General features: G+C 54.6%; 1 protein-coding gene across 2 annotated transcripts in view; it reads left to right on the forward strand.

The window, feature by feature from the left end:
• Positions 1-21,006, forward strand: part of DGAT1 (diacylglycerol O-acyltransferase 1) — a 30,156-nt gene that overhangs the window by 806 nt on the left and 8,344 nt on the right. Inside the window, exons 1-11 of one of the 2 annotated variants that reach the window (XM_085572744.1) lie at positions 4,547-4,739; positions 4,962-5,100; positions 5,739-5,779; positions 8,530-8,615; positions 10,009-10,061; positions 12,566-12,671; positions 12,816-12,956; positions 13,026-13,091; positions 18,356-18,459; positions 20,262-20,300; positions 20,886-20,927. In XM_085572744.1, coding sequence (XP_085428870.1) covers positions 4,549-4,739; positions 4,962-5,100; positions 5,739-5,779; positions 8,530-8,615; positions 10,009-10,061; positions 12,566-12,671; positions 12,816-12,956; positions 13,026-13,091; positions 18,356-18,459; positions 20,262-20,300; positions 20,886-20,927 — 1,008 coding nt within the window. In that variant the 5' untranslated portion in view covers positions 4,547-4,548. Of the gene's footprint in view, positions 1-4,546; positions 4,740-4,961; positions 5,101-5,738; positions 5,780-8,529; positions 8,616-10,008; positions 10,062-12,565; positions 12,672-12,815; positions 12,957-13,025; positions 13,092-18,355; positions 18,460-20,261; positions 20,301-20,885; positions 20,928-21,006 lie in introns of those variants that run through there. The other variant, XM_085572743.1, reaches the window with a different exon arrangement.

Raw genomic sequence — 21,006 nt, forward strand, 5'->3', positions numbered from 1 at the left:
AGGTGGGGCTGGGATCCCCTCGGGTGGGTTTGGGACCCCCGGGGACCCCCTCAGGTGGGGCTGGGACCCCCAGGGATCCCCCCAGGTGGGTTTGGGACCCCCTCAGGTGAGTTTGGGACCCCCTCGGGTGGGGCTGGGATCCCCTCGGGTGGGTTTCGGACCCCCGGGGATCCCCTCAGGTGGGGCTGGGACCCCCAGGGACCCCCTCAGATGGGGCTGGGACCCCCTCAGGTGGGTCTGGGACCCACAGGGACCCCCCCAGGAGGGTTTGGGACCCCCTCAGGTGGGGCTGGGACCCCCTCAGGTGGGTTTGGGACCCCCAGAGACCCCCTCAGGAGGGTTTGGGACCCCCGGGGATCCCCTCAGATGGGGCTGGGATCCCCAGGGACCCCCTCAGGTGAGTTTGGGACCCCCTCAGGTGGGTCTGGGACCCCCAGGGATCCCCTCAGATGGGGCTGGGACCCCCTCAGGTGGGTCTGGGACCCCCGGGGATCCCCTCAGGTGGGTTTGGGACCCTCTTAAGAGGGTTTGGGACCCTCTGGGAACCCCTCAGGTGGGGCTGGGACCCGCAGGGACCCCCCCAGGAGGGTTTGGGACCCCCTCAGGTGGGTTTGGGACCCCCTCAGGTGATTTTGGGACCCCCTCAGGAGGGTTTGGGACCCCCAGAGACCCGCTCCCGCCCTCATTTTGGGTCCTTTGGGACCCTCCCCCACCCTGAGCTGGCCCTGGGACCCCCGGGACCCCTCCCCATGTTTTGGGCTCCCCTCTGGGGACCCCCAAGCACCGCCCACCCTCACCCCGTTCCTCTGGGTCCCCCCCACCTCCACCCCGGGGTCCCCATGATCGTGTCCCCCCTTTCCCTGGGTGTCCCCCCAGTGCCCCCTGTCCCCAAAAAAACCACAAAAAACCCCAAAGAACCCCAGAAACTCCCAAAAAAAACCCCAAAAAATTCCCTAAAAACCCTCCCAAAAAAACCCCTAAAACCCCAAAAAATCTGCCCCAAAGACCTTCAAAAACTGCCCCCAAAAAACTCCCAAAAAATGCCCCGCAAGTCCCCAAAAATTCCTCAAAAAAATCCAAAAATCTGTCCCAAAACCCCCCAGAGATCCCCCCAAAAACCTCCCGGTGTCCCGGTGCCCCCTGTCCCCGTGTCCCCCCGGTGTCCCCCCCGGTGTCCCGGTGCCCCCCGTCCCCGTGTCCCCCCGGTGTCCCCCCGGTGTCCCCCCCGATGTCCCCCCGGTGTCCCCCCCGGTGTCCCGGTGCCCCCTGTCCCCGTGTCCCCCCAGTGTCCCCCGGTGTCCCGGTGTCCCCCCGGTGTCCCGGTGCCCCCTGTCCCCGTGTCCCCCCGGTGCCCCCTGTCCCGGTGTCCCCCCGGTGTCCGGTGCCCCCTGTCCCGGTGCCCGCTCCGTGTCCCCGGGGCGATGTCCCAACCCTGCCCCGCCACTCCCGCTTGCGACACCGCCGCCAGCGCCGCGGGACGGCCCCGCCCGCCCCGGTGTCCCCATCGTGTCCCTGCCACCTCCCCGGTGTCACCATCGTGTCCCTGTCACTGCCCCGGTGTCACCATCGTGTCCCCATCCCCGTGTCCCTGCCACCTCCCCGGTGTCACCTCCGTGTCCCTGCTGCTGCCCCAGTGTCACCATCGTGTCCCTGTCACTGCCCCGGTGTCACCATCGTGTCCCTGTCACCGCCCCGGTGTCACCATCGTGTCCCCATCCCCGTGTCCCTGTCACCGCCCCGGTGTCACCTCCGTGTCCCTGTCACCGCCCCGGTGTCACCATCGTGTCCCCATCCCCGTGTCCCTGTCACCACCCCGGTGTCACCATCGTGTCCCTGCCGCCGCCCCGGTGTCACCTCCGTGTCCCTGTCACCGCCCCGGTGTCACCTCCGTGTCCCCATCCCCATGTCCCTGCCACCTCCCCGGTGTCACCATCGTGTCCCTGTCACCTCCCCGGTGTCCCCTCCGTGTCCCTGCTGCCACCCCAGTGTCACCATCGTGTCCCCATCGTGTCCCTGCCACCTCCCCAGTGTCACCTCCGTGTCCCTGCCATCACCCTGGTGTCACCTCCGTGTCCCCTCTGTGTCCCTGCCACGGCCCCGGTGTCCCCATCGTGTCCCTGTCACCGCCCTGGTGTCCCCCTGTGTCCCCCTGTGCCACTGCCCTGGTGTCCCCATCATGTCCCCATCCCGATGTCCCTGCTGCCACCCCCGTGTCCCCTCGGTGCCACCCCTGTGTCCCCTCGGTGCCACCACCCCCGTGTCCCCGAGGGGGTCCCACTGTCCCCTGTCCTTGATTTGGGGTCCCCATGGGGAGCCCACTGTCCCCTGTCTCTTTTGGGGTCCCTCTGTCCCCCAGGGCCACCCCAAACCTGCCCAGGGCCACCCCAAACCTGCCCAGGGCCACCCCAAACCCCCCCAGTGCCACCCCAAACCCGCCCAGGGCCACCCCAAACCCGCCCAGTGCCACCCCAAACCCCCCCAGGGCCACCCCAAACTCACCCAGGGTCACCCCAAACTCACCCAGAGCCACCCCAAACCTGCTCAGGGCCACCCCAAACCCGCCCAGGGTCACCCCAAACCTGCTCAGGGCCACCCCAAACCTGCTCAGGGCCACCCCAAACCTGCTCAGGGCCACCCCAAATCTGCTCAGGGCCACCCCAAACCCGCCCAGGGTCACCCCAAACTCACCCAGGGCCACCCCAAACCCCCCCAGGGCCACCCCAAACCCCCCAGGGCCACCCCAAACGCCCTCAGGGCCACCCCAAACCTGCCCAGGGCCACCCCAAATCCATCCAGGGCCACCCCAAACCCCCCCAGGGCCACCCCAAACCCCCCCAGGGCCACCCCAAATCTGCTCAGGGCCACCCCAAATCCATCCAGGGCCACCCCAAACCTGCTCAGGGTCACCCCAAACCCCCGCAGGGCCACCCCAAACCCCCCCAGGGCCACCCCAAACCTGCTCAGGGTCACCCCAAACCTGCTCAGGGCCACCCCAAACCCCCTCAGGGTCACCCCAAACCCCCCCAGGGCCACCCCAAACTCACCCAGGGCCACCCCCAGGGGTCAGAGGTCACCCTGGTGCCACCCCTGCCCCCCCTAATCCGCCCCTAATTACTGTTAATTACCCCTGATCACCCCTATCTTATCGGGGGGACTCTGGACCCGGAGCTGGCGCTGCCACCGCCCTGTCCCTGCCTGTGTCACCTCTGTCCCCTCTTCTGTCACCTGTGTCACCTCTGTCACCCCCCGGGGGTGTCCCCAAGCCTTGGGGACCCCTCTGGGTGTCCCCTCCCCACCCAGAGCCCCCCAAAACCTCCCCAGGGTCCCTTTTGGGGGGTCCTGTCCCTCTGTGTCCCCTCCTGTGTCACCTCTGTCACTTTTCTGTCACCTCTGTCACTCCTGTGTCACCTGTGTCACCCCCCCGGGGATGTCCCCAAGCCTTGGGGACCCCTTTGGGTGTCCCCTCACCCCTGGGAGGGTTTGGGGGTGTCCCCACATGTCCCCAAGGTGTCCCCACCATCCCTCATTGTCCCCACGGTATCCTCAAGGTGTCCCCAAGGTGTCCCCCGCTGTCCCTTCGCTGTCCCCAAGGTGTCCCCCTGTCCCCGGGGTGTCCCCCAGGTGTCCCCAAGGTGTCCCCACGTGTCCCCAAGTGCTACAAGGTGTCCCCAAGATCTCCCCAAGGTGTCCCCAAGGTATCCCCAGGTGCCACAAGCTGTCCCTTCGCTGTCCCCAAGGTGTCCCCCTATCCCCAGGGTGTCCCCAAGGTGTCCCCCAGGTGTCCCCAAGGTGTCCCCAAGTGTCCCCCAGGTGTCTCCAAGGTGTCCCCAGGTGACCCTGCGTGTCCCCAGGGTGTCCCCCCTGTCCCCAGGGTGTCCCCGCATGTCCCCTCACTGTCCCCAGGGTGTCCCCAAGGTGTCCCCACGTGTCCCCAAGTGCTACAAGGTGTCCCCAAGATCTCCCCAAGGTGTCCCCTCGCTGTCCCCAGGGTGTCCCCCCGTCCCCAGGTGCCACAAGATGTCCCCGAAGGTGTCCCTGTGGTGTCCCCACAGGGTCCCCAAGGTGTCCCCCCCATTCCCAAGGTGTCCCCGTGGTGTCCCCCCGTCCCCAAGGTGTCCCTGCGTGTCCCCAGGGTGTCCTCCTCACTGCCCCAGGGTGTCCCCAAGGTGTCCCCCCTGTCCCCAAGGTGTCCCAGCCATCCCTCATTGTCCCCACGGTATCCTCAAGGTGTCCCCAAGGTGTCCCCTGCTGTCCCTTCGCTGTCCCCAAGTGTCCCCACGTGTCCCCTGGCTGTCCCCAGGTGCCACAGGGTGTCCCCAAGGTGTCCCCAAGGTGTCCCCAGGTCCCACAAGGTGTCCCCAGCTGTCCCCAAGTGTCCCCACGTGTCCCCTGTGGCTGTCCCCAGGTGCCACAGGGTGTCCCCACGTGTCCCCAAGGTGTCCCCAGGTCCCACAAGGTGTCCCCACGTGTCCCCAAGGTGTCCCCAGCTGTCCCCAAGGTGTGCCCAAGATGTCCCCAAGGTGTCCCCAGCTGTCCCCAAGTGTCCCCATGTGTCCCCTGGCTGTCCCCAGGTGCCACAGGGTGTCCCCAAGGTGTCCCCAAGGTGTCCCCAATGTGTCCCCAGGTCTCACAAGGTGTCCCCAAGGTGTCTGCCCCGTCTCTCGCTGTCCCCAAGGTGTCCCTTCGCTGTCCCCAAGGTGTCCCATTGCTGTCCCCACGTGTCCCCAAGGTGTCCCCACGTGTCCCCACGTGTCCCCATGTGTCCCCTGTGGCTGTCCCCAGGTGCCACAGGGTGTCCCCAAGGTGTCCCCAAGGTGTCCCCAGGTCTCACAAGGTGTCCCCAAGGTGTCCCCAAGGTGTCTGCCCCGTCTCTCGCTGTCCCCAAGGTGTCCCTTCGCTGTCCCCAAGGTGTCCCGTTGCTGTCCCCAGCTGTCCCCAGCTGTCCCCAAGGTGTCCCCCAGGTGTCCCCAAGTGTCCCCACGTGTCCCCACGTGTCCCCTGGCTGTCCCCAGGTGCCACAAGGTGCAGGAGTCGCTGCTGAGCTCGGCCAGCGGCTACAGCAACTACCGGGGGGTGCTCAACTGGTGCGTCGTCATGCTGGTGAGTCCCCGTGTCCCCATGTCCCCAATGTCACCCCCAGGGTCCCCAGTGTGTCCCCAGTGTGTCCCCAATGTCCCCCAATGTCCCCCCAATGTCCCCAATGTCCCCAATGTCCCCAATGTCCCCCAATGTCCCCCAATGTCCCCCCAATGTCCCCAGTGTCCCCAATGTCCCCAATGTCCCCAATGTCCCCAATGTCCCCAATGTCCCCCAATGTCCCCAATGTCCCCCAATGTCCCCTCAGTGTCCCCAATGTCCCCAATGTCCCCCAATGTCCCCAATGTCCCCTCAGTGTCCCCCCAATATCCCCCCAATGTCCCCTCAGTGTCCCCAATGTCCCCCAATGTCCCCAATGTCCCCCCAATGTCCCCAATGTCCCCCCAATGTCCCCAATGTCCCCAGTGTCCCCAATGTCCCCAATGTCCCCCAATGTCCCCCCAATGTCCCCAATGTCCCCCAATGTCCCCCCAATGTCCCCAATGTCCCCCAATGTCCCCAATGTCCCCCAATGTCCCCCCAATGTCCCCAATGTCCCCCCAATGTCCCCAATGTCCCCCCAATGTCCCCCCAATGTCCCCAATGTCCCCAATGTCCCCAATGTCCCCAATGTCCCCTCAGTGTCACCAATGTCCCCACAGGTTCTGTGCAACGCGCGGCTCTTCCTGGAGAACCTCATCAAGTGAGGGGGGACAGGGACGGGGATGGGGTGGCACCGGGGTGGCACTGTCCCCAAGGAGGGGGTGGCACTGTCCCAATTGGGGTGGCACTGTCCCCAATTGGGGTGGCACTGTCCCCAATTGGGGTGGCACTGTCCCCAGGGCAGGATTGGGGTGGCACTGTCCCCAATTGGGGTGGCACTGTCCCAATTGGGGTGGCACTGTCCCCAGGGCAGGATTGGGGTGGCACTGTCCCAATTGGGGTGGCACTGTCCCCAATTGGGGTGGCACTGTTCCAATTGGGGTGGCACTGTCCCCAATTGGGGTGGCACTGTTCCAATTGGGGTGGCACTGTCCCAATTGGGGTGGCACTGTCCCCAAGGAGGGGGTGGCACTGTCCCCAATTGGGGTGGCACTGTTCCAATTGGGGTGGCACTGTCCCCAATTGGGGTGGCACTGTCCCAATTCGGGTGGCACTGTCCCCAGGGCGGGATTGGGGTGGCACTGTCCCCAATTGGGGTGGCACTGTCCCCGATTGGGGTGGCACTGTCCCCGATTGGGGTGGCACTGTCCCCAATTGGGGTGGCACTGTCCCCGATTGGGGTGGCACTGTCCCCGATTGGGGTGGCACTGTCCCAATTGGGGTGGCACTGTCCCCAATTGGGGTGGCACTGTCCCCAGGGCAGGATTGGGGTGGCACTGTCCCAATTGGGGTGGCACTGTCCCAATTGGGGTGGCACTGTCCCCAATTGGGGTGGCACTGTCCCCAATTGGGGTGGCACTGTCCCCAGGGCAGGATTGGGGTGGCACTGTCCCAATTGGGGTGGCACTGTCCCCAGGGCAGGATTGGGGTGGCACTGTCCCCAATTGGGGTGGCACTGTCCCAGTTGGGGTGACACTGTCCCCAACAGGGGTGGCACTGTCCCCAGGACAGGATTGGGGTGGCACTGTCCCCAATTGGGGTGGCACTGTCCCCAATTGGGGTGGCACTGTCCCAGTTGGGGTGGCACTGTCCCAATTGGGGTGGCACTGTCCCCAATTGGGGTGGCACTGTCCCAGTTGGGGTGGCACTGTCCCAGTTGGGGTGGCACTGTCCCCAGGGCAGGATTGGGGTGGCACTGTCCCCAGTTGGGGTGGCACTGTCCCAGTTGGGGTGACACTGTCCCCAATTGGGGTGGCACTGTCCCAGTTGGGGTGGCACTGTCCCAGTTGGGGTGGCACTGTCCCCAGTTGGGGTGGCACTGTCCCCAATTGGGGTGGCACTGTCCCAGTTGGGGTGGCACTGTCCCAATTGGGGTGGCACTGTCCCAATTGGGGTGGCACTGTCCCAGTTGGGGTGGCACTGTCCCAATTGGGGTGACACTCTCCCCAATTGGGGTGGCACTGTCCCAATTGGGGTGACACTCTCCCCAATTGGGGTGGCACTGTCCCAGTTGGGGTGGCACTGTCCCCAATTGGGGTGGCACTGTCCCCAGGACAGGATTGGGGTGGCACTGTCCCCAAGGACGGGGTGGCACTGTCCCAATTGGGGTGGCACTGTCCCCAATTGGGGTGGCACTGTCCCCAATTGGGGTGGCACTGTCCCAATTGGGGTGGCACTGTCCCAATTGGGGTGGCACTGTCCCCAATTGGGGTGGCACTGTCCCAATTGGGGTGGCACTGTCCCCAGTTGGGGTGGCACTGTCCCAATTGGGGTGGCACTGTCCCAATTGGGGTGGCACTGTCCCCAGTTGGGGTGGCACCGTCCCCAGGGCAGGATTGGGGTGGCACTGTCCCCAATTGGGGTGGCACTGTCCCCAATGGGGGTGGCACTGTCCCAATTGGGGTGGCACTGTCCCCAGTTGGGGTGGCACCGTCCCCAGGGCAGGATTGGGGTGGCACTGTCCCAATTGGGGTGACACTGTCCCCAGTTGGGGTGGCACTGTCCCCAATTGGGGTGGCACTGTCCCAATTGGGGTGGCACTGTCCCCAATTGGGGTGGCACTGTCCCCAAGGAGCGGGTGGGGTGTCCGGGGTTATTTTTGGGGTGATTTTGGGGGATTATGGGGCTTTTTTGGGGGGATTTTGGGGCAGTTTTTGTTGCTGGTTTTGGGATTGTTTTTGGGGTGTTCCATGGGTGGTTTTGGGGTGATTTTTGGGGCTGTTTTTGGGGTATCCCAGCGTATTTTGGGGCTGTTTTTGGGATTATTTTTGGGGAGTCCCATGGCTGATTTTGGGCTGTTTTGGGGTTTTTTTTGGGATGTCCCAGGGTATTTTGGGGTTATTTTTGGGGCAGTTTTTGGGGCTGTTTTTGGGGCTGTCTCAGGGTTATTTTTTGGGGTGTCCCGTAGGTGTTTTTGGGTGATTTTTGGGGTGTCCCGTGGGTGGTTTTGTGACAGTTTTTGGGGTGATTTTTGGGGTGTCCCAGGGTATTTTGGGGCTGTTTTTGGGGTTATTTTTGGGGCTGTCTCGGGGTGATTTTTGGGGTGTCCCAGGGTATTTTGGGGCTGTTTTTGGGGTTATTTTTGGGGAGTCCCATGGCTGATTTTGGCCTGTTTTGGGGTTATTTTTTGGGGTGTCCCAGGGTATTTTGGGGCTGTTTTGGGGATGATTTTTGGGGTGTCCCAGGGTATTTTGGGGCTGTTTTGGGGGTTATTTTTGGGGCTGTCTCGGGGGGATTTTTGGGGTGTCCCAGGGTATTTTGGGGCTGTTTTTGGGGTTATTTTTGGGGCTGTCTCGGGGTGATTTTTGGGGTGTCCCAGGGTATTTTGGGGCTGTTTTTGGGGTGTTCCAGGTACGGAATCCTGGTGGATCCCATCCAGGTGGTCTCGCTGTTCCTCAAGGACCCCTACAGCTGGCCCAGCCCCTGCCTGGTCATCGGTACGGCCTGAACCCCAAAATCTCCCCAAAAAATCCCCCAAATCCCCCCAAAACCACACCCAAAATCCTCCCCAAAAAAATCCCCAAAATCCCCCCAAAAAATCCCCAAAATCCCCCTGAAAAAAATCCCCCAAATTCCCCCCAAAATCGCCCAAAAATGCCCTTAAAAAATCCCTCTAAAATCCCCCCCAAAAAAATCCCCAAAATCCCCCCAAATCCCTCCAAAAACGCCGCCAAAAATCCCCAAAATCCCCCCAAATCCCTCCAAAATGCCCCCAAAAATCCCCCCAAAATCCCCTCAAAACCCCTCCAAAATCAACCAAAATCCCCCCAAAATCACCCAAAATACCCCCCAAAAAATCCCCCCAAAATCCCGTCAAAAATCCCCTGAATAATCCCCAAAATCCCCCCCAAAATCCCCCCCAAAATCCTCCCATAAAATCCACAAAAACCCCAATAATCCCCAAAATCCCCCCAAACCCCCCCAAATCCTCCCACAAACCCCAAAAAACCCCCAAATCCCCCCATAAAGCCCCCAAAACCCACCAAATTTCCCCCAAAATCCCCCCAAAACCCCCAAATATTCCCCCAAATCCTCCCAAAATCCCCCCAAAAATCCCCCAAAACCCCCCAAATCCCCCATAAAATCCCCCCAAAAAACCCCAATTTCCCCCAAAATCTCTCCAAAACCCCCAAAAATTCTCCCAAAAAAACCCAAAATCCCCTCAAAAACCCCCAAATTCCCCCAACCCCCCCCAAAATCCTCCCACAAACCCCAAAAAAACCCAAATCCCCCCATAAAACCCCCCAAAACCCACCAAATTTCCCCCAAATCATCCCAAATTCTCCCAAAATCCCCCAAATCCCCCAAACCCCCCAAAATCCCCCATAAAACCCCCCAAAAAACCCCCAATTTCCCCCAAAATCCCCCCAAAACCCCCAAAAATTCTCCCAAAAAACCCCAAAATCCCCTCAAAAATCCCCAAAATTCCACCTAAAATTCCCCCAAACATCTCCCCTAAATCCCCCAAACCCCCAAAATCCTCCCATAAAATCCCCCAAAAAACCCCAAATTTCCCCCAAAATCCCCCAAAACCCCCACAAATTCTCCCAAAAAAACCCCAAAATCCCCTCAAAAACCCCCAAAATCCCCCAAAACCCCCACAAATTCTCCCAAAAAAACCCAAAATCCCCTCAAAAATCCCCAAAATCCCCCCAAACACTCCAAAATCCCCCCCAAAATCCCCCAAACCCCCCAAAATCCCCCCATAAAACCCCCCAAAAACCACCAAACTTTCCTCAAATCATCCCAAAATCCCCCAAAAATCCCCAAAATCCCCCAAAATGCCCCAAAATGCCCCAAAATGCCCCAAATTTGGCCGTTCCCCGGCAGGGGCCAACGCCTTCGCCGTGGCGGCGCTGGAGCTGGAGCGGCGCCTGGCGGCGGTGAGGGGATTTTGGGGGATTTTGGGGAAATTTGGGGGAATTTGGGGGAATTTTGGGGGGTTTTGGGTTTTTAGAGGGATTTCAGGAGGTTTTGGGTGGATTTTGGGGGGGCTTTGGAGGGATTTTGGGGGATTTAAGGGAGCATTTGGAGGGCATTTTGGGGGGATTTTTGGGGGCAATTTGGGAGGATTTGGGGGAAATTTTTGATTTTTTGGGGGGATTTTGGGAGGATTTGGGGGGATTTTGGGAGGATTTGGGGAGATTTTGGGGTTTTAAAGGGATTTTAGGGATTTTGGGGGGATTGGGGTGTATTTGGGGAGATTTTGAGGGGATTTTGGAGACATTTTGGGAATTTTGGAAGGATATGGGAGGATTGAGGGGATTTGGGGAGGATTTGGGGCAATTTGTGTTTTTAAAGGGATTTTTGAGGGGATTTTGGGTTTTTTGGGAGAAGTTTTGGGGGTTTTGGGAGGATTTGGGGGAATTTGGGTTTTTAAAGGGAATTTCAGGGTTTTTTTGGGGAATTTTGGGGGGATTTTGGGGAATTTTGGGTTTTTAAAGGGAATTTCAGGGGTTTTGGGGGGATTTAGGGGGATTTGGGGAGGATTTGGGGCGATTTGGGGGAATTTTGGCTGTATTTTGGGTGCATTTTTGGGGATATTTTGGGGTTATTTTGCTGTATTTTGGCTGTATTTTGGGGATATTTTGGCTGTATTTTGGTTGTATTTTGGGTGCATTTTTGGGGATATTTTGGGGTTATTTTGCTGTATTTTGGGTGCATTTTTGGGGATATTTTGGGGTTATTTTGCTGTATTTTGGGTGCATTTTTGGGGATATTTTGGGGTTATTTTGGCTGTATTTTGGGTGCATTTTTGGGGATATTTTGGGGTTATTTTGGCTGTATTTTGGTTGTATTTTGGGTGCATTTTGGGGATATTTTCAGGAATATTTTGCTGTATTTTGGGGGTTATTTGTGGAATATTTTGTCCATATTTTGGTTGTATTTTGGGTGCATTTTTGGGGATATTTTGGGGTTATTTTGGCTGTATTTTGGGTGCATTTTGGGGATATTTTCAGGAATATTTTGCTGTATTTTGGGGGTTATTTGTGGAGTATTTTGTCCATATTTTGTCCATATTTTGGCTCTATTTTGGGGAGTATTTGGGGTTATTTGGGGGAATATTTTGTCCATATTTTGGGTGTATTTGAGGAGTATTTGGGGAATGTTTTGGCTGTATTTTGTGTACATTTTGGGGGGTAAGTGGGGATATTTTGGGGATATTTTGGGGAACATTTTGCTGGTTTTTGTGTACATTTTGGGGATATTTTGGGGACATTTTGGGGATATTTTGGGGACATTTTGGGGATATTTTGGGGACATTTTGGGGAATATTTTGCTGTATTTTGTGTACGTTTTGGGGATATTTTGGGGAATATTTTGCTGTATTTTGTGTACATCTTGGGGATATTTTGTGTACATTTTGGGGATATTTTGGGGACATTTTGGGGAATATTTTGCTGTATTTTGTGTATGTTTTGGGGATATTTTGGGGAATATTTTGCTCTATTATGTGTACATCTTGGGGATATTTTGTGTACATTTTGGGGATATTCTGGGGATATTTTGGGGATATTTTGGGGAACATTTTGCTCTATTTTGTGTACGTCTTGGGGATATTCTGGGGATATTTTGGGGATATTTTGGGGAACATTTTGCTCTATTTTGTGTACATCTTGGGGATATTTTGGGGATATTTTGGGGAATATTTTGTGTACATTTTTGGGATATTCTGGGGTATTTTGTGTACATCTTGGGGATATTTTGGGGATATTTTGTGTATTTTGTGTACATTTTATTGATATTTTGTGTACATCCTGGGGATATTTTGTGTACATTTTGGGGATATTCTGGGTATATTTTGGGGATATTTTGTATACATTTTGGGGATCTTTTGTGCACATCCTGGGGATATTCTGGGTGTAATTTGGGGATATTCCAGGGATATTCTGGGTGTAATTTGGGGATATTCCGGGTGTATTCTGGGTGTATTTTGGGGACATCCCGGGGATATTCTGGGTGTATTTTGGGGACATCCCGGGGATATTCTGGGTGTATTTTGGGGACATTCCGGGGATATTCTGGGTGTATTTTGGGGATATTCCGGGGATATTCTGGGTGTATTTTGGGGATATTCCGGGGATATTCTGGGTGTATTTTGGGGATATTCCGGGGATATTCTGGGTGTATTTTGGGGATATTCCGGGGATATTCTGGGGATATTTTGTGTACATCCTGGGGATATTCTGGGGATATTCTGGGGATATTCTGGGTGTATTTTGGGGATATTCCGGGGATATTCTGGGTGTATTTTGGGGATATTCTGGGGATATTCTGGGTGTATTTTGGGGATATTCCGGGTGTATTTTGGGGATATTCCGGGGATATTCCGGGTGTATTTTGGGGCACCTCGTGCCGTTTTTTGGGGTGACCTGGCCGCCCCCAGGGCTCGGTGTCGGCGCGCGCGGGCTGGGCGCTGCGCTGCCTCAACCTCCTGAGCATCCTCTGCTTCCCGGCCGCCGTGGTGCTGCTGCTGCCCTCCGTCACCCCGGGTGAGCCTCGGGCGGGGCTGCGACCCCCCAAATTCGGGGATCCCCCCCCAAATTCGGGGATCCCCCCCCAAATTCGGGGATCCCCCCCCAAATTCGGGGATCCCCCCCCAAAAACAGCCGCTGAGCCGCCCCGCTCTCCCTCAGTGGGCGCGGCGCTGGCGCTGGCCGTGCACACCGTGCTCTTCCTCAAGCTCTTCTCCTTCCACCACGTCAACGAGTGGTGCCGGCAGCGCCCCCGGAACGCGCCCGCAGCCCCCCAAAAACCCCCCGGGGCGGGGCAGGAAGGTACCGAGGGGGCCGGGGGGTCCCGCCCAGCCCCGCTTTTGGGTGGGGGGCTCACCCAAGGGTCCCCAGCCCGCAGAGCCAACGGGGACGTGGCGCGCGGGGAGGTGGAGTACCCGGAGAACCTCAGCTACCGCAGTGAGTGCGGGGAGAAAACGCCCCGAAATGTCCCCGGAGTAGCCCCGAAATATCCCCAAAATATCCCTGAAACATCCCCAAAATATCCCTGAAATGTCCCCAAAATGTCCCCGAAATATCCCCAAAATATCACTGAAATATCCCCGAAATATTCCCAAAATATCCCTGAAACATCCCCAAAATATTCCCAAAATATCCCCGAAATGTCCCCGAAATATCCCTGAAACATCACCAAAATATTCCCAAAATATCCCTGAGACATCACCAAAATATCCCCGAAATATCCCTGAGACATCACCAAAATATTCCCAAAATGTCCCCGGAATAGCCCCAAAGTATCCCCAAAATATCCCTGAAATATCCCTAAAATATCCCCAAAATATCTCCGAAATAGCCCCGAAATATCCCCAAAATATCACTGAAATATCCCCAAAATATTCCCAAAATATCCCTGAAACATCCCCAAAATATCCCTGAAATGTCCCCAAAATATCCCCGAAATATCCCCGAAATATCACTGAAACATCCCCAAAATATTCCCAAAATATCCCCAAAATGTCCCCGAAATATCCCTGAAACATCACCAAAATATTCCCAAAATATCCCCGGAATAGCCCCAAAGTATCCCCGAAATATCCCTGAAACATCACCAAAATATTCCCAAAATATCTCCAAAATAGCCCCGAAATATCCCCAAAATATCCCTGAAACATCCCCAAAATATTCCCAAAATATCCCCGAAATGTCCCCGAAATATCCCTGAAACATCCCCAAAATATTCCCAAAATAGCCCCGAAATGTCCCCGAAATATCCCTGAAACATCACCAAAATATTCCCAAAATAGCCCCGAAATAGCCCCAAAATATCCCTGAAACATCACCAAAATATCCCCAAAATACCCCCGGAATAGCCCCAAAGTATCCCTGAAATATCCCTAAAATATCCCTGAAATAGCCCCAAAATATCCCTGAAACATCCCCAAAATATTCCAAAAATATCTCCAAAATAGCCCTGAAATATCCCCAAAATATCCCTGAAACATCACCAAAATATTCCCAAAATATCACTGAAACATCACCAAAATATTCCCAAAATATCCCCGAAATGTCCCCGAAATATCCCTGAAACATCCCCAAAATATTCCCAAAATAGCCCCAAAATATCCCTGAAACATCACCAATATATTCCCAAAATATCCCCGAAATAGCCCCGAAATATCCCTGAAACATCCCCAAAATATCCCCAAAATATTCCCAAAATGTCCCGAAATATCCCCAAAATATCCCTGAAACATCACCAAAATATTCCCAAAATATCCCCGAAATAGCCCCAAAATATCCCCAAAATATCTCCAAAGTATCCCTGAAATATCCCCAAAATATTCCCAAAATATCCCAAAAATATCCCTGAAATATCCCCAAAATATTCCCAAAATATCCCCAAAATATCCATGAAATATCCCCAAAATATCCCTGAAATAGCCCCAAAATATCACCAAAATATCCCCAAAATCCCCCCAAAATACCACTAAAGTCCCTCGCAAAATCTGCCCCAAAATACCCCAAATTCACCCCAAAAATCCCCCTAAAATTGACCCCAAAAATCCCCCAATTCACCCCAAAATGCCCCTGAAATCCCCTAAAATATTCCCAAAATTACCCCTCAACCCCCACGTTCCCCTAAAATGTGTTTGGGGTTTTTTGGGGCTTTTTGGGGTTTTTTGGGGTTTTTTTAGGGGGGTTTTGTGGTTTTGGGGGGTTTTTAGGGCGTTTTGGGGTTTTTTGGGGGGTTTTGGGGGGTTTTGGGGATGTTTTTTGGGGTGTTTTTGGGTGGTTTTGGGTTTTTGGGTTTTTTTGGGGGTGATTTTGGGATGTTTTTGGGTGTTTTGGGGGTTTTTAGGGGGTTTTGGGAGTTTTTTGGGGTTTTTTGGGTGTTTTGGGGGTGTTTTTGGGGTGTTTTTGGGTGGTTTTGGGGATGTTTTTTAGGGTGTTTTTGGGTGGTTTTGGGTTTTTGGGTTTTTTGGGGGTGATTTTGGGATGTTTTTGGGGTGGTTTTGGGGGTTTTGGGGGTTTTTAGGGGGTTTTGGGAGTTTTTTGGGGTTTTTTTGGTGTTTTGGGGGTTTTTGGGTGTTTTGGGTGTTTTGGGGGTTTTTGGGGGTGTTTTTGGGGTGGTTTTGGGTGGTTTTGGGTTTTTGGGTTTTTTGGGGTGTTTTTGGGGTGTTTTTGGGTGGTTTTGGGGATGTTTTTTGGGGTGTTCTTGGGTTTTTTGGTTTTTTGGGGGTGATTTTGGGATGTTTTTGGGATGTTTTTGGGATGTTTTTGGGTGTTTTGGGGGGTTTTTAGGGGGTTTTGGGAGTTTTTTGGGGTTTTTTGGATGTTTTGGGGGTTTTTGGGGGTGTTTTTTGGGGTGTTTTTGGGTGTTTTTGGGGATGTTTTTTGGGGTGTTTTTGGGTTTTTTGGTTTTTTGGGGGTGATTTTGGGATGTTTTTGGGGTGGTTTTGGGGGTTTCGGGGGTTTTTAGGGGGTTTGGGGAGTTTTTTGGGGTTTTTTTGGGTTTTGGGGTTTTTTGGGGGTGATTTTGGGGTGTTTTTGGGGGTGATTTTGGGGTGGTTTTGGGGTGTTTTTGGGTGTTTTGGGTTTTTGGGTTTTTTGGGGGTGATTTTGGGATGTTTTTGGGGTTTTTTGGGTGTTTTGGGGGTTTTTGGGGGTGTTTTTGGGGTGGTTTTGGGTGGTTTTGGGGATGTTTTTTGGGGTGTTTTTGGGTTTTTTGGGGGTGATTTTGGGGTGTTTTTGGGGTGTTTTTGGGGTGTTTTGGGGGTTTTTAGGGGGTTTTGGGGATGTTTTTTGGGGTGTTTTTGGGTGGTTTTGGGTTTTTTGGGGGTGATTTTGGGATGTTTTTGGGGTTTTTTGGGTGTTTTGGGGGTTTTTTGGGGGTGTATTTGGGGTGGTTTTGGGGTGATTTTGGGGTGTTTTTGGGTGTTTTTGGGTTTTGGGTTTTTTGGGGGTGTTTTTGGGGTGTTTTTGGGGTGGTTTTGGGGGTTTGGGGGGTTTTTAGGGGGTTTTGGGAGTTTTTTGGGGTTTTTTTGGTGTTTTGGGGGTTTTTGGGGGTGTTTTTGGGTGGTTTTGGGCTGTTTTGGGGATGTTTTTTGGGGTTTTTTTGGTGTTTTGGGGGTTTTTGGGATGTTTTTGGGGTGTTTTTGGGTGTTTTGGGGGGTTTTTAGGGGGTTTTGGGAGTTTTTTGGGGTTTTTTTGGTGTTTTGGGGGTTTTTGGGGGTGTTTTTGGGTGGTTTTGGGGATGTTTTTTAGGGTGTTTTTGGGGGGTTTTTGGGTTTTTTGGGGGTGATTTTGGGATGTTTTTGGGGTGTTTTTGGGTGTTTTGGTGGTTTTTAGGGGGTTTTGGGAGTTTTTTGGGGTGTTTTTGGGTTTTGGGGGTTTTTGGGGGTGTTTTTGGGGGTGATTTTGGGGATGTTTTTGGGGTGTTTTTGGGGGTTTTGGGGGTTTTTAGGGGGTTTTGGGAGTTTTTTTGGGTGTTTTTGGTTGTTTTGGGGTTTCTTTGGGGTGTTTTGGGGTTTTTTTGGGGTGTTTTTGGGGTTTTTTTAGAGGGTTTTAGGGTTTTTTGGGGTTTTTGGGATGTTTTGGGGGTTTTTTTGGGTGTTTTTGGGTTTTTTGGGGGTGGCTTTGGGGTTGATTTTGGGGTTGTTTTTGGGGTGGTTTTGGGGTGTTTTCGGTGTTTTTTTCAGGGTGTTCCCCAGGTGTTCTCAGGGTGTTTTTGGTGTATTTTTGGGGTTTTTTTCAGGGTGTTTTCAGGGTGTTTTTGGTGTATTTTTGGGGTTTTTTTCAGGGTATTTTTGGGGTATTTTTGGGTTTTTTTTCAGGGTGTTTTCAGGGTGTTTTTGGTGTATTTTTGGGGTTTTTTTCAGGGTGTTTTCAGGGTGTTTTTGGGGTTTTTTTCAGGGTATTTTTGGGGTGTTTTTAGGGTATTTTTGGGGTGATTTTGGGCTGTTTTGGGGGTGGTTTTGGGGATTTTCTCAGGGTATTTTGGGGTGTTCTCCTGCTGTTTTCGGGGTGATTTTGGGGTGATTTGGGTCAGTTTTGGGGGTCCCTGACCCCTGTCCCCCCAGACCTGTACTATTTCCTGCTGGCCCCCACGCTCTGTCACGAGGCTGATTTTGGGCTGGTTTGGGGGTTTTTTCAGGGTGTTTTTGGGTCTGTTTTTGGGGATTTTTTCAGGGTGTTTTTGGGGTGATTTTGGGCTGTTTTGGGGTTTTTTTCAGGGTATTTTCGGGGTGATTTTGGGCTGTTTTTGGGGATTTTTTCAGGGTGTTTTTGGGCTGATTTTGGGCTGTTTTTGGGGATTTTTTCAGGGTATTTTTGGGATGTTTTTCGGGATTTTTTCAGGGTGTTTTTGGGGTATTTTTGCGGTGTTTTGGGGGTGTTTTTGGGGTCCCTGACCCCTGTCCCCCCAGACCTGTACTATTTCCTGCTGGCCCCCACGCTCTGTCACGAGGCTGATTTTGGGCTGTTTTGGGAGTTTTTTCAGGGTGTTTTGGGCTGTTTTTGGGGATTTTTTCAGGGTGTTTTTGGGCTGTTTTTGGGCTGTTTTGGGGGATTTTTTCAGGGTGTTTTTGGGCTGTTTTTGGGGATTTTTTCGGGGTGATTTTGGGGTGATTTGGGTCAGTTTTGGGGGTCCCTGACCCCTGTCCCCCCAGACCTGTACTATTTCCTGCTGGCCCCCACGCTCTGCCACGAGGCTGATTTTGGGCTGGTTTGGGGGTTTTTTCAGGGTGTTTTTGGGTCTGTTTTTGGGGATTTTTTCAGGGTGTTTTTGGGGTGATTTTGGGCTGTTTTGGGGTTTTTTTCAGGGTATTTTCGGGGTGATTTTGGGCTGTTTTTGGGGATTTTTTCAGGGTATTTTTGGGGTGTTTTCAGGGTATTTTTGGTCTGTTTTTGGGTTTTTTTCAGGGTGTTTTCGGGGTGATTTTGGGGATTTTTTCAGGGTGTTTTTGGGGTGATTTGGGGCTGTTTTTGGGGTGTTTTTGGGGGTCCCTGACCCCCTGTCCCCCCAGACCTGTACTATTTCCTGCTGGCCCCCACGCTCTGCCACGAGGCTGATTTTGGGCTGTTTTGGGGTGTTTTTGGGCTGTTTTTGGGCTGTTTTGGGGGATTTTTTCAGGGTGTTTTTGGGCTGTTTTTGGGGATTTTTTCGGGGTGATTTTGGGGTGATTTGGGTCAGTTTTGGGGGTCCCTGACCCCTGTCCCCCCAGACCTGTACTATTTCCTGCTGGCCCCCACGCTCTGCTACGAGCTCAACTTCCCGCGCTCCCCCCGGCTCCGCAAGCGATTCCTGCTGCGCCGCCTCGCCGAGATGGTCGGGGGGGTTTGGGGGGTCCCGGGGGGTCCCGGGGGATTTGGGGGGTCCTGGGGGGATTTGGGGACATTTGGGGGGTCCCGAGGGGGATTTGGGGGGTCCCAGAGGGGGTTTGGGGGGTCCTGGGGGGATTTGGGGGTCCTGGGGGGGATTTGGGGGGTCCCGGGGGGTCCCGGGGGATTTGGGGGGTCCTGGGGGGGATTTGGGGGGTCCCAGAGGGGGTTTGGGGGGTCCCGGGGGGATTTGGGGGTCCTGGGGGGATTTGGGGGGTCCTGGGGGGGGTCCCAGGGGGGATTTGGGGGATCCCGGGGGGATTTGGGGGGTCCCAGGGGGGGTTTGGGGGGTCCCGGGGGGAATTTGGGGGGTCCCGGGGGGGTTTGGGGGGTCCCAGGGTGGGTTTGGGTGGTCCCGAGGGGATTTGGGGGGTCCCTGGGGGATTTGGGGGTCCTGGGGGGATTTGGGGGGTCCCTGGGGGGGTTTGGGGGAGGTTTGAGGGGGTTTGGGGGTCCTGGGGGGGATTTGGGGGGTCCTGGGTGGGTCCCAGGGGGGATTTGGGGGGTCCCAGGGGGGATTTGGGGGTCCCAGGGGGGGTTTGGGGGGTCCCAGGGTGGGTTTCAGGGAGGTTTGGGGGGGATTTGGGGGTCCCGGGGGGTTTGGGGGGGGGTCTGTAATTTGGGGAGGGGTCTCTAATTTGGGGAGGGGTCTGTAATTAGGGGAGGGGTCCCGGGGGTCTCTAATTTGGGGGGGTCTGTAATTAGGGGAGGGGTCCCGGGGGTCTCTAATTTGGGGAGGGGTATGTAATTAGGGGAGGGGTCCCGGGGGTCTCTAATTTTGGGGGGGGGTCTCTAATTCGGGGGTCTCTAATTTGGGGGGGGGTCTCTAATTAGGGGAGGGGTCTGTAATTAGGGGAGGGGTCCCGGGGGTCTCTAATTAGGGGGGTCTCTAATTTGGGGGGGTCTGTAATTAGGGGACGGGTCCCGGGGGTCTCTAATTAGGGGGGTCTCTAATTTGGGGGGGTCTCTAATTAGGGGAGGGGTCCCGGGGGTCTCTAATTTTGGGGGGGGTCTCTAATTCGGGGGTCTCTAATTTGGGGGTCTGTAATTTGGGGGGGTCTGTAATTAGGGGAGGGGTCCCGGGGGTCTCTGAATTTGGGGAGGGGTCCCGGGGGTCTCTAATTAGGGGGTCTCTAATTAGGGGAGGGGTCCCGGGGGTCTCTAATTTGGGGGTCTCTAATTAGGGGAGGGGTCCCGGGGGTCTCTAATTAGGGGAGGGGTCTCTAATTCGGGGGTCTCTAATTTGGGGAGGGGTCCCAGGGGTCTCTAATTTGGGGGTCTCTAATTTGGGGAGGGGTCTCTAATTTGGGGGGTCTCTAATTGGGGAGGGGTCTCTAATTTGGGGGTCTGTAATTTGGGGGTCTGTAATTAGGGGGGTCTGTAATTAGGGGAGGGGTCCCGGGGGTCTCTAATTTGGGGAGGGGTCTCTAATTAGGGGGGTCTGTAATTAGGGGAGGGGTCTCTAATTTGGGGGTCTGTAATTTGGGGGTCTCTAATTAGGGGGGTCTGTAATTAGGGGAGGGGTCCCGGGGGTCTCTAATTTGGGGAGGGGTCTCTAATTAGGGGGGTCTGTAATTAGGGGAGGGGTCTCTAATTTGGGGGTCTGTAATTTGGGGGTCTCTAATTAGGGGGGTCTGTAATTAGGGGAGGGGTCCCGGGGGTCTCTAATTTGGGGAGGGGTCTCTAATTAGGGGGGTCTGTAATTAGGGGAGGGGTCCCGGGGGTCTCACGGCCCCTCCCCCCCCCCAGCTTTTCTTCACGCAGCTCCTGGTGGGGCTCATCCAGCAGGTGAGGCCGAAATTTGGGGCATTTTGGGCCTTTTTGGGCCATTTTCGGAGGTTTTTGGGCATTTGGGGATTTTTGGGAGGTTTGGGGACTTTTTTGGGGATTTTTTGGGATTTTTGTTGTTGGGTTTTTTGGGCATTTTGGGGATTTTTAGGGATTTTTTTGGTTGTTTTTTTAAGGGGTTTTTAGGGGTTTTTGGGAGGTTTTGGGGATTTTTGGGAGGTTTTTTTTTTGGTTTTTTGGGTTTTTTTGGGGAGGTTCTTTGGGCGTTTTTAGGGGTTTTTTGGGTGTTTTTGGATGCTTTTTCGGTGTCTTTTTGCGTTTTGGATATTTTTGGGCATTTTTAGTTTTTTGGGGATGTTTTGGGGGTTTTCTTGGGTGTTTTTGGATGTTCTTTCGAGTCTTTCTGTTTTGGGGTTTTTTTGGGTGTTTTTGGGTGGTTTCAAACACTTTTTGGGTGTTTTTTGGGGTGTTTTGGGTGGTTTTGGGTGGTTTCTTTTTGGCTTTGGGTGGTCTTGGATGCTTTTTGGGGTTTTTTTTTGGTTTTTGGGTGTTTTTGGGACATTTTTGGGTTTTTCCCCTTCGCAGTGGATGGTTCCGACCATCCAAAATTCCATGAAACCGTTTCGGGTGAGTCTGGGGGCGCCTCCCGCGGCCCCCTCCCCAAATTCCCCAAAATTCCCCCCAAATTCCCCCAAAATCCCCTCAA

The sequence above is a fragment of the Lonchura striata genome, chromosome 2, assembly GCF_050655825.1.
Source record: "Lonchura striata isolate lonStrDom1 chromosome 2, ASM5065582v1, whole genome shotgun sequence".
NCBI classification, from domain to species: Eukaryota; Metazoa; Chordata; class Aves; order Passeriformes; family Estrildidae; genus Lonchura; species Lonchura striata.